At 48.3% G+C, this 12500-nt stretch overlaps 1 protein-coding gene across 3 annotated transcripts in view; it reads right to left on the bottom strand.

The window, feature by feature from the left end:
- Positions 1 to 2450: 2450 nt before the first annotated feature.
- grin2bb (glutamate receptor, ionotropic, N-methyl D-aspartate 2B-b) overlaps positions 2451 to 12500 on the bottom strand; it is a gene marked incomplete at its 3' end in the record, with an annotated part of 61569 nt that continues 51519 nt past the window's right edge. For all 3 annotated transcript variants that reach the window (XM_080522437.1, XM_080522438.1, XM_080522439.1), the window contains 2 exons: positions 9820 to 10058; positions 2451 to 4967 (listed from right to left, as the gene is read on the bottom strand). In XM_080522437.1, the coding sequence (XP_080378563.1) occupies positions 2451 to 4967; positions 9820 to 10058 (2756 nt within the window). The remainder of the gene's footprint in view (positions 4968 to 9819; positions 10059 to 12500) is intronic.

Raw genomic sequence — 12500 nt, 5'->3', positions numbered from 1 at the left:
AGGATACTGGTGTGGACATTGGAACATAACCCCAGAGTCATTGGCAAAGGCATGATACCACAACTACTAACAAGACCACTCTTGGAAGTCCTCCATACTCACTGTTGGACTTCCCTATCGTGGTCCTCCACTTAGCACTGCACCTTACATAACAGTTGTATGGACTAAAGAAAGAATGTTCCAGGCCTACAATTAGTGATAGACATGGGGGTTGTATTGAATCAAATTGTATTGAAAAAGAATATGTTTTCTATCAATATGTCCTTGCGGAGATGGACAGATTAATGAACCCTTGAGACCTTGGCCGCTCGTTAAAACGTGACCCCTTTTCAATTTGAACCCAGGTTAATTCTTTTGCTAACATTGACAATGCTCATGATTTGGCCAATAGCTCAAACCAAGGTCTTCTCCTTTGTGAGAGAATTCTCTCTTCATTCCCTTTGCACGCCAAGCCATCGATGGAACACAGCGGAATATTACTCCATCATCTCCGAAATCCAGCGAAATGTTGAAAGTTACCGAGCGTTGATGAACGTTACATCCTGACTGTCTGTGTGGATGGTACGAAATGAAAACATGGGTATTTACAAGGAACAGAACAAAGCACCCAAAAGCAAACAGTGATACAAGTGATTACACTCTCAATCCCCGTCCCTCAAGTTCCATGTAGTCAACCATTTAAACGAAGTTAATAACACATCGAAAAAGTGGGCAGGATAGGGGGTGCAGTAATAGATTGGATCAAGACATGATCAACATTAATTAAAGACCTTCACATGAATTAAAAAGTGACAGTTTGGGATGAAATAATTAACCAACTGAGCCTGTGTAAACTATGCACACAGCACTTGAAACTCATCCCATCACTCAACAAACGTGGACTCGTAATATGGCAGACACAGCTTAGCTATAATCATCAACTAATTAACAGGCCCGGCTGTTCATCCCTGCAACAGAAGCCCTGTTCCAAGAGTCCATTAGGTAGCGTTGTCCTGACAGTAAAAACCGTCATGGCCTATTGAATCAAAACACCAATTAAATCCCTTTTAGAGCAACATATAGGCATATAAGGTGATTTACATACATTTAGAAGATTGTGTCTATGCCTAAGATAAAAAGCATAATACAGAACTAACTCATGGGTGATATATATTGCGACTTAAAACTGTGATCATCAAATTAAATTGATTCAAAATCAATTTGACAAGCCAAAGAATATGATATGATGGATATGTACAAATGGTTACATGTTATTGATATTGATATCCATGGGAACGTAGTGAAACTAGCAAGAAACTCAATCTCCCATGAGGCAACATCCACTCCTCAAATTAAGGTTGTTATTTTCAAGGGGAGCATCTAGTTTTAAAGCAAAATTCAGCGAAGAGGATTTTTGTACATGATACCATTTTATGAATTACGAGTTAAATAGCTAAATTGTTCACAGACTTCTCTTCCTACCAATAGGAGAAAGAGTTGATGTCTTTTAGAATCATTGTGAATTCTGTAAGGCACATCCCGTCCAGTATCCGAGACCCCCTCCATACTGCCAGGCAAAACGAGAAGAAAAACTGCAAATCAGTATGATGTTGCTGATGCTGCGACACGAGGAGCTCCTTCACAATAATATGTTAAGTACACAAAATGTACTCAGCAAATCATGCCTTTCACGTACACTTCACAGCACTCCAAAACAGAAAAAGAAACAGTTTGAACATGGAGAATCAATAATAAAGGATACTAATCCAAACTACAGGAATCAAAAATATCGGTACTCAACATGTCTTCCTGCCAAATAGTCTACTAGTTTCCTGTAATATTGGTAAGCTAGCAAAGAATTAATAACAACAGTACAAATATATAACAACATGAACTATTTAGAAAAAAAACAAGCCCAAATTGAACATCATAAACATAGTAATTATATTCAATAATATTATTATTAACAACATTATCAATACAATTATTGTTAGTTTACCCTGTTACTTCAAGAAAAGTATTTGATTTCTCATTCATGATTGTATTTCTGTAGCTAAGGAAAAATGTTTGTTTTGGTGTAAGGAATGGCGAAAGAGAGGGAAATACTACAGGGGTGTGAAGAAGAGGAGCAATCTCTCTTTCACAGCCTAAGAGAGCAGCAGTCTCTTCATTAAAACTCCCATCCCTCTGGGTTTCACTTGACTCGCGGTGTCCTTTCTACAGTTCTGTCCATTCCGTCCATTGTCCAACATCTGTCCTTTAAAGACGTGAGAACGACCGACACAACACAGTGTCTCTTCATTCTCTTCAGACAGAGGAGCCATCGTCCTGCACCATCTCAGTCTCTTCTCTCTCTCTCTCTCTCTCTCTCTCTCTCTTTCTCTCTCCCTCTCCCTCTCTCTTTCTCTCTCCCTTCCTCTCCTCTCCTCTTCTGTTCTGTTCTCTTCTCTCTCTCTCCCTCCCTTTGTCTCTCAGACGTCAGACTCGATGCTGGAGAGCTTCTCGTAAACGTGTCCGTTGCTGGAGCCGTTGAAGGGTCTCTGTCCCTGTGCTTGCAGTAGCTTGTTGCCCCCATGGTGGTTTCCCATGGGCCCCCCCCCCACGACCCCCACCCCGCCCAGACACACGTCTTTGGGGAACCTGGGCGACGCGTTGGACAACATACCGGCACTGGCGGAGGCGGGCAAATAGGAAGTCATCCCCATGGAGCTTCGGAAGTCCCCTCCTCTGCTGTTGTTGTTGAGGAGCTGCTGTTGTTGTTGTTGTTGTTGTTGTTGTTGTTGTTGTTGTGGCTGCGGCTTTTTGACGTAGTATGGTTTGCCACCGTGCAATAGACACTGGTCGTCGCCGAAGGTTGGGATGAAGGGGTTCTGGTTCACCTTATCTGGGTAGAGAGATTTAGACAAGGAGTAAGTCCCGGCCCCTCTGGCACCACCACCACTACCACCACCACCGCCCCCACCTCCCATCATTCCTCTATCCCTGTCCCTCATGTCTCTCTCCCCCACCGACCGCCGGTGCAACCCACCTTCGCCTCCGCGGAACAAACTGAACGAGGAGCCTCCTCCTTTTGCCCTCTCCCCACCACCTCCACCGAAAAAGGAGGGCTCCCTCTCCCTCTCGGAGCCAGCGTACCTCTCAAACATTTGGGCGTAGGGGCTCACGCCCTCCATGAAGCGGTCTTTGTCTTTCAAGCTCACGCTTCTGGGCGGGGGGATCTGCCCCCCAGCCACTCCTCCTCCTCCTCCCCCACCGCCTCCGCCCCCGCCCATGCGGCCACTCCCCTCCCTCTGCAGGTCCACAAACGTGTCGTAGGAGTGTTGCCTCCGTAAGACCCGCCCACCTGGCCCTATCTTCCTGCGCTGTGCCTGAGTTTGTGATTGGCCAGACCCCCCTCCCTGGCCAGTCTTACCTCCCTCGTGGGCACACTTACCACCCACCTGGCTAAACATAAGGCTATTATTATCCTCACTGATGTCATACAGGTTGCCCGGCTTCTTGCACGATTCGGACCGTTTGCAAGAGGCGGAACTCGGGCGACTAGGAACTGCGCTAGTCGTACAGTTTCCCCCATGGTGAGGCTTCCCTCCCGCTCCCCCCCCGACCCCGCCGCTGTGGCAGTTCCAACACTCCCAGTCGCCCCCGGCCAGGCCTCCGCCCCCCACCCCCGAGCCCGCCACGGACATGTTCTTCTCCCAGCAGGTGTGAGTCTGCTGACCTGACGGCATGCCCCCTTTACACTCCGACTTCTTGGGTTTACCTTTCAGGAAGTCCTCCACGGGCACTAGGCTCTTACAAATACCCCCGACGCCGCCACCGCCACCCCCACCGCTACCGCCGCCACCCCCACAGGAACCCTCGGACTGATCCACATGATCCCACTTGGCCTCCTTAGAACGGAACTGATCCGCATAGAACTCCCTCAGATTCTCTTTGTCACGAAACGAGTAGGGTGAACAGTTACCCCCTCTCTTCCGCTCGGAGGGGACCAGGGGTGGGGAGGCCGAGCGGTGTCTCATGGGGCCGCGGGGGAAGTGGTGGTGGACGGTGTGATGGTGTTGCCGCCTCCGGTAAGCCAACTCAATCTCGTCCTGCTCCCGTCTGGACTTGGCCGAGGCCGGCCTCTTTTTCAGGCTGTCCCTGTACTGTTTACGCCTCTTGGCGTTGCCCTCCAGGTTGCCGTAGGTGACGGTGTGCGTGGAGATATCCGACACGTCGTCACCCCCCGAGCCCCCGCCTCCGCCCCCTCCCCCTCCACCGCAGTACCTGTCATGACCCCCCACGAACCCGGAACTGGACGCCCCGCCTTTGAAGGAGAACCTCCCATAGAGGTCGCTCGACTTGAACCCGCCCTGTGGAGTGGAGGCTGCCGGGGCGTGGCCGGCAATCAGGTCAAACTTATTGGTGTTCCTGTGGGTCAGGGAGGGGCGGGGCTGCGTGGTGAAGATGGGCGCTACCCCTCCCCCTATGCTGTCACAATCAAACATCCCCCCCCCCTCCAGAGAGCTGGTGCTGCCTAAGCTACGTGGCCGGTTCGGCGGGGGAGCGGACATACCCAGAGCCAGCCCGGGTCCCGCCCCCGGGTGGTGGTGCAGGTAGTGGTCCTGGTACAGGTTGCTGTCCTTCAGGGGCAAGTTGCCAAAAGTCCTCTCCACCTCGCTGATGTAGTCGCTGAACATGTTGTCCTCCTGCAGGTAGGGCGGCGCCACCCCCACCACCGCCTTGCAGTCCGGGTGGCCCCCCCCGGCCAGGCTGCGGCGGTGCTCCGAGACGTCGTAGATGGTGGACTCGCGGTGGCCGCCGTAGTCCAGGGCGGCGTGGGGCGAGCCGTTCACCCCCGGGATAGCGGTCATGTCCTTGGCGGTACGGAGCAGCCGGAGGATGTTGGAGTGGGTGTTGTTCATGTTCATGTTCATGGTGGCGGAGGGGGAGTCCATGGTCGACTTGTTCTCCTCGATCTGGACGCCGTGGATACAACTGTAGATGCCCTGGGGGGAGGAATGGGGGGTGAGAGAATGGGGGGGGGGGGGGGGAGTGTGAGAGGGAGGTGGGGGGGGGAGAGCAAAAGAGGAGCGATGGGTGGATGAGCAATAGAGAGAAGGAAGGGTTTTGGTGAGGAAAAGAGAAAGAGAGAGAGGTAAAGAGTGAGGGAGGAAGGGAGGGAGGGAGGGAGAGAGGGAAGTAGAGAAAGAGAGGTTAATGCATGGGAGTGTTTGGTCTGACCAGACTCTTGTTTACACACTATTAAACAGCAATAGGGGTTGAGTTCATAAATACATGTTCTCTAGGGAAGAGGGCCGAGACCCCTGTGGAGACTCATCAGAACTCTCACTCAGAGTGTGTGTGTGTGTGTGTGTGTGTGTGTGTGTGTGTGTGTGCGTGTGTGCGTGTGTGTGTGTGTGTGTGTGTGTGTGTGTGTGTCAGATCAAAGACTTGATTGATAATGACTGGGCCGCCGTAAGCCTGTGGTTTTGACCACCGATCAATAGCTTTAATCAATGTCATTTAAATTCAGCTGACAGAGCTTGCGGCCGCTAAGGATTTGCTCCTCATGAAAAGACAAATTAATCACACAATAAAAATCTTCAATGAAACATTCAGTGAAGTTAATTATCAACCGCTGGGGTGAGGTGCCATAGCTTTTTTGAAAATGTCATTATTATTATTTATTTATTTTGGACGATTTTCAAAGGGCATCATTCACAGATGTGACACTTTTCCCCCCCGCCAAAGTCAACCGTGTTAAAATCAGGGTTAGGGGGGAATGTGTGATTCAAGACAAATTGGAAAGGTTGCGGATAAATTGCTCTGCTAGCCAGTGCATGGATCACTGTTCTTCAGGAACATGTCAAAAAAACATTTTTTTCTTTTTTTTTTCCATTCTGTTATTCACTCTCTCTCTCTGCCCCGAATTCATGAATCTTTCACCTTTCTTTCCTTTTATTTTTCTTTGTGTTTTATCTCGTTTTACCTTCTGGTCGCTATGGCGAGCTGGCGAGCTCTGAGGGGACCTGTCCTTCTTTATCTCTCTACTGTACATTCTACACAATTCCTATAAAAGGCACAGAGGTTACAGGCACACGCGAACGTCTTTTCTTTTATGTTTTATCATTCTTCCTCTCTCTAACGGATCTATTTTTCTCTCTCTCTCCCCGGTATATTATCTGTTCCTTTTACTCTCATCAATTGTCCTCTTATTCTTTCTTTCCCACTCTCTCTCTCTCGCTCGCTCACTCGCTACGTGCACAGTTTGCGTGAGTGCGACACACTATTTCAAATCATTTTTTCCTCCGTCCCTCCGCAACTTGAGTGTTAAACCAGGCATGGGATTATGTAATGGAATATTGGAGATCTCTTGCTGTGGGAAATAACAGAAGACAGACTTTAATAGTGTATGAAGCCAAAATGGACACTATAATCTAACTGACAAATAAAATCAACCGCCCTTCAAGTGAACTGGTAAATACTGAATTTATGTGCGATTGGGACTCCGCTGCATGTAAAATCATGATGTATTTTGCATAAAAACCCTCTCTACCTCTCTCTCTGAGAGACTATCACCATGTTCCATGCTCCAAGGAAATATGACTATGACACTATCACTATCCTCCAAGGAAATGGTGGGTTCGGATGAAGCAATATCCAGAGGAACAAATACTAGTACTCAAGTAAACGCTGATTGGTGTAACAAAGCAAACGTCACTCTCCGATTAGATTACTTTCAGATTCTTCCCGTCTGCAATACCAGCAGGTACACACGTGGCAAGGTCCAAAGGACCTCATTTGTGCTCAACAACAAAAAATATTCCCCGCTTTAAAAGGTACAATTATGCAAATCACCAACACGGGTCCTGCAGCAACCGTATCATCCGTGCGTAAACAACAACCTAGTTCCTTCAAAAGAATAAGTGCATTGTAAGTGACCCTATGAACGACCCTGGAGCCATCACAGTTTAAAAGATTCATCTCTGTCTGCGGTCGGGGTCATGCTTTTAACCTTGTTTTCCATAACATCTGTAGACCCAGTGAATAGGCCAGGGGTGGCCAACCAGTCGGAGACTAAGAGCCACAAAAAATTGTTGGGGTACCAGAAAGAGCCACATCATACATGCGGGCTCACAAAAGCGCTCATTCACACACACACGCAATACATTTCCAATAGGCTATGAGACCAGTGGTGTCATTTCAGCAAAGACCACGGTATGGCAAGGTCTGAGTGGGGGGGTTGAAGGGGGGTTCCCCCCCTCGGTGGATTTTTTTTCAAAACAGTTGTGCAATAGTCAATTTTGGTGAGTTGTTTCTATACAATTTACTTATATGACATTAAGGTGATGAATAAAGGAGACAACTACAGTATGCAGCTAGTAGCCTACATCTTTCCTAGCAGGCAGACTGGTTCAATCTCCTTAGAAACAAAACATAACAGATTTAGCTATTCTCAACTCTAAACGAACTGCACTGTTAAAACGCTAGATTAGACCTCACCTGTGTCCCTGTCACCTGTTTAGACCTCACTTGTGTCCCTGTCCCTGTCTCTGCTGCCCTTTGACCAAAAGAGGTCTTTATGTCCATTTTCCTTTTTTCCCCAGGCATATTTGTTTTACCAGCTCAACTAGTAAAAGTGAGACGATTGATAATATCAAAAACATGCTTGCACACACATATAACTTACTCACACACAAGTCAGTGTTACTGGCCCCAATTTGGTACAATTATTACTGAAATTATTGAGAATAGAGACATTGTTGACATACGTAAACTAGCTCTTGTAATCTTTAATGTTCGCTAACTAGCGAACTCACTAAAATAACATTAGAACATGTTTGTACTGACAGAACATGACATGAACTTGTTCATTAATATGTTACATTTGAACCAACATTATGTAAATGGCATTTATACGGTTTGTTTAACCCACCTGAATGAACGAGAATCGTGGACAAGGTTTTAACATGAACGTTACTCATGGCTTGTTTATTGAGGAACCGATGTCCCGCTCCACCAGTGTTGCCAGATAGGCCTACTTTTGGTCACTCTGGACGGGTGGATTCGGCAGCTTTTAGACTGGTTGGGCTTGAAATTGTCAAATCCCGTCTGGCAACCCTGCGCTCCACTACAGCGCCTGGCTGGTGGGGTGAGATGGAGCCGGGAGGATTTGAGTTACCGTTGTGTGTAGTGGATACAATCACCAACATGACTAAACGTGTTTCAGATTTTAAAAAATGTTAAGCCAGGTATGGCGAGTGCCATGAATTGCCATTCCAAAACGACGCCTATTGAGACACAGAGAGCGAACCACGCACTTTTAATGAATGGATTAAAGAGCCGCACAGAGACAGGCAAAGAGCCACATGCGGCTCGCGAGCCGCGGGTTGGCCACCCCTGGAATAGGCGATGACTGTGTTCCAGACATTAAGTGGCTGTTCCATTAGCCTTGTATATATTCAGTGGGCATTCACAGGGCCCATTGCCTCTGTTAGATACGCCATCGTTGCTAGTTAGCACATTTATTACATAGTCCATTGGCTTTTGTGTGGACGGGTAGCTTTGCTATGATTGTTATCTTTGCTCGGAGAGAGCAGAGAATATTGTCATTCTCTATTCATGTATATCGTTCTTATCAGAGACTTGGGAATATAAGTATAACTCCTCATAAGAATACAGGAAGCAACAGTCAGCAAGGCCTAGTTTCCAAAAATAAAATTTAAATGCTGCTTACTGTGTGTGCTCACTCTTACTCTTCTTCTACAAGTTCATACCCTTCCCAGGCGATCAGGCTCATGAACAAGCCTACTGTAGACATTTGACTATCATCCACCTTAAGCTCACAGTCACTTTACTACTGTCACTTATGTCCTGTACTATTGTCACTTTTTTAAAAATTATTATCTTGAATTATGCCTATTGCTTTATTGTCTCGTGCTGCAATGTCAGGAACCGAAGCCTAAGCATGTTACTCTCTTACACTTGTGTAATGTGTCCTAACAATACATTTGAAACTCTCGTCATTGTAATGTATAAGAGATCAGTAAGAGAGCTTTCTACCAAAGGTAGAGGTTACAGCCGTATGTCAACACATACAGCAAAATGTACTCGTTTTGAGTATGAAGACAACAACAAATAGGAGAGTTTGAGCAATTAGGTTGACTATTCCACTCTTGCCACTATGCTGTCATGCTACTGGAAATCTGCTGACAGAAATGTGCTGTCTTCACACACCACTAGCCAGCACCTGCACCACGCTTCATCCTTCAACAGTCTAGCTATACTCAAGCGTGGCACGGCTGTGGCTCAGGAGGTAGAGCCGGCGTCGAATGATCGCAAGGTCTGCGGTTCGATCCCCGGCTCCACGTGTTGAGGTGTCCTTGGGCAAGACACTGAACCCCACATTTCTCCCAAATGAGCAATTGGGATGAGTCTTGCATGGCAGCTTGCCGCCATTGGTGTGTGAATGTGTGTGTGAACGGGTGAATGAGAGGCCATTGTAAAGTGCTTTGGAATAAGGCGCTATATATACAGTAAGTGCAGTCCATTTATGGCTCTAACAACGCTTAGGTTGTGGGTTCGATTCCTGCTTGGACCATATATACGGTACAATGTATGCACTCACTGCAATGTAAGTCGCTTTGGAGAAAAACGTCAGCTAAATGGCATATATATATATATACACTGTATATATATGCCATTTAGCTGACGTTTTTCTCCAAAGCGACTTACACAAACAGACAAACAGACAGACAGACAGACAGACAGACAGTGAGCCGCCTCACCCTGCTGATGGAGATATATATATAAACAAACAGACAGACAGACAGACAGACAGACAGTGCGCCGCCTCACCCTGCTGATGGAGAACACGAAGCCCGGTTGTCCGGAGCACACGCCCATGAAGCAGAAGCGCAGCTGCCAGTAGAAGGCGTGCTCGGCGATGAAGGTGATGAGCGACAGCGCCATGGCCGCCCCCAGCATGTAGAAGACGCCCGCCATGTTGTCCACATCCAGCTGGCTGCTCATCACCTCGTTCTTCTCGTTGTGGCAGATGCCCGTCAGCCACATCGCCTCCAGCTCCTCCATCTCACCTGGGGAGGGACGGGGGACGGGGGAGGGGGGTGGGGAGGAAGGTGACAAGTAGGAGGTTAGGTTATGGTAAGTTGTGGTGGGGTGGGGGGGGGGCGGTTGGGGGTATGGAGCAGGGGTGGGGAGGACTGTTACAAGTAGGAGGTCAGGTTATGCTAAGTTGTGGTGGGGTTAGCGGTGGGGGGGGGGGGGGTGATGCGGTTGGGGGTATGGAGCAGGGGTGGGGAGGAGGGTTACAAGTAGGAGGTCAGGTTATGCTAAGTTGTGGTGGGGTTAGCGGTGGGGGGGGGGTGATGCGGTTGGGGGTATGGAGCAGGGGTGGGGAGGAGGGTTACAAGTAGGAGGTTAGGTTATGCTAAGTTGTGGTGGGGTTAGCGGTGGGGGGGGGGGGGTGATGCGGTTGGGGGTATGGAGCAGGGGTGGGGAGGAGGGTTACAAGTAGGAGGTTAGGTTATGCTAAGTTGTGGCAGGGTGGGGGGGGGCGGTTGGGGGTATGGAGCAGGGGAGGCTGGTGGAGGTAGAAATCGGAGGACGGACTCATTGTAGTGCATGGAACGGAATGAGGAACGGTGTTGTGGACGGATTTTGGTGACGCCAGTCGCACCCTCACCATTTGTCAATTCCTTTGCGATTGTGACGTGTCTGAAGAGAGTGCACCCTCGCCGTGCCTTTCCGATTGTAACGTATCATCTCATACCGTGTTCTTTGTTGGGAACGATATTTAAGGAGAGGGACAGCGAGATATTCTTTGAGTTTTAGGTTAGGCCCGTCACAGGCACCATTAACCTGTGTTGTCCTTGACGCACGTTAACGTATGGTTAAAACTTACAGTCATATGTTGCTTTGAAACTGTTAAATTGGTTCTTTTGTTGATACTCTATATTCTCATTCTTCCTACGTGCATCAATGCGACGTCGTATGCTAGATAAAGGTTCTGTGAATACAGCGTGACATAATCGTGACCAGGTTGTCTCATTTAAGGTCTGATGTTCACACGCATCGTTAACGACACGTAGAGTGAGTCATCAGCTTCAGATATTGGCCTGAGCGTAAACTCCTCACAATCTGATTTATTTGAGCTTGAGGGCATGGTGAAAGTAGCATTTAGGTGTTGTTAATGGAATCTAGGATCTGATCGATTGTCAGTCACACAAGAATGAGTAAACCGTTATTAATCATTATTAATCATGAAATATATTTTGGAGTCAGATATGAATGGAACTTGTATTGAGTTCACTTGTGTTGAGTTTGTTCGATAATGTTCATAACTGTTAATAATTAGCTAGTTAGTAGAAGGTAATCATTTTGTACTCATTGGGAATAAATATATGTTTTATGTTTGACCCGTCATCTATTCTTTAGTGTTTTATTTTCATATTCTATAGTGTCAAACAGTGTTTGATTCCTCATACCATTCCATGCATTGCAATGAGCACATCCTCCGATTTCTACCTCCAACAGCCTCCATTGAAACGGAGGTCTGGAGCATTGGGAGGGTCAACGTGGAGTCGTCGAGACTCACTGTCAGGGAGCTGATGTGTGTTTGCGGAGAAAAGGTTTGTGGAGGGAAATGTAAGCCATGAGATATTCATCAAGTGGCATGTGAGATCTTTGTCCCTGATTGTGATTATGTCTGTGTCTCTTTAGCTGTATTGTTGTCTTCTTTGGGAGGGGGGGGGGTGGAGGGGGAAGGGGGGGGGTGCACTTTCAGAGGGAGGGATAAGAAGAGAGTATAGTGCCCTCGTAAGCAACATATGTCGTTTCACATTATGTCAATAACCCCCCCCCCCCGCGCGCGCGAACGCGCTCGTCATATCTTCATGAGTTATTGATTACGTAAGACTCTCACTGTCATCCCTGTTGTGGCAAACAAGAAGTGCCCCGGGGGACCTGTCTAGTCACGGTGTTTAGTCGAGGGAAAGCACGCACACAGCTAGGGGTGGGGGGGGTAGGGTTAGGGGGGGGTGGGTCGCATCCCACCCTAAAATCTGTCTCCCTAGTTGCCCCTCCCACCGCCCTGGGACCAGGACTGGGGCTGGTGGCAGAGCCGAGGGGGGAGGGGGAGGGGGGGGCTGGGAGGGGGGGGTCTGGGTGTCCACAGAGATTTGTGTTGATCTGAGCCACCACCAGTGTGTGTATATCACCATAGGGGATTCTTGTGTAACAGTGTGTTTGTGCCTGTTGCCTAGCGTGGGCGCTACTAGCAAGCTAGCAGCTTGAGTGTAGCAGCTTGAGCTCCAGCTAAGGGTGGCTGCTTCTCAGTAAGTAGGCCAGAGTGAGGGACGGGGAGGGTGGGGTAGCACAGCTGGTGGCGTAGGGTGACTTTGAGGTCCTTAGAACGGACGGTGGGGATGGGGGGGGGGATAGGGTGTGTGTGTGTGTGTGTGTGTGCATGCATGATTGTGTGTGTGTGTGTGTGTGTGTGTGTTTGTGTGTTTGTGTGT

Source organism: Nansenia antarctica, assembly GCF_963989245.1.
Source record: "Nansenia antarctica genome assembly, chromosome: 2".
In the NCBI taxonomy this organism is placed as follows: domain Eukaryota; kingdom Metazoa; phylum Chordata; class Actinopteri; order Argentiniformes; family Microstomatidae; genus Nansenia; species Nansenia antarctica.
Note: the sequence above shows the minus strand (reverse complement) of the source record. Positions and strands in the feature narration are given on the sequence as shown.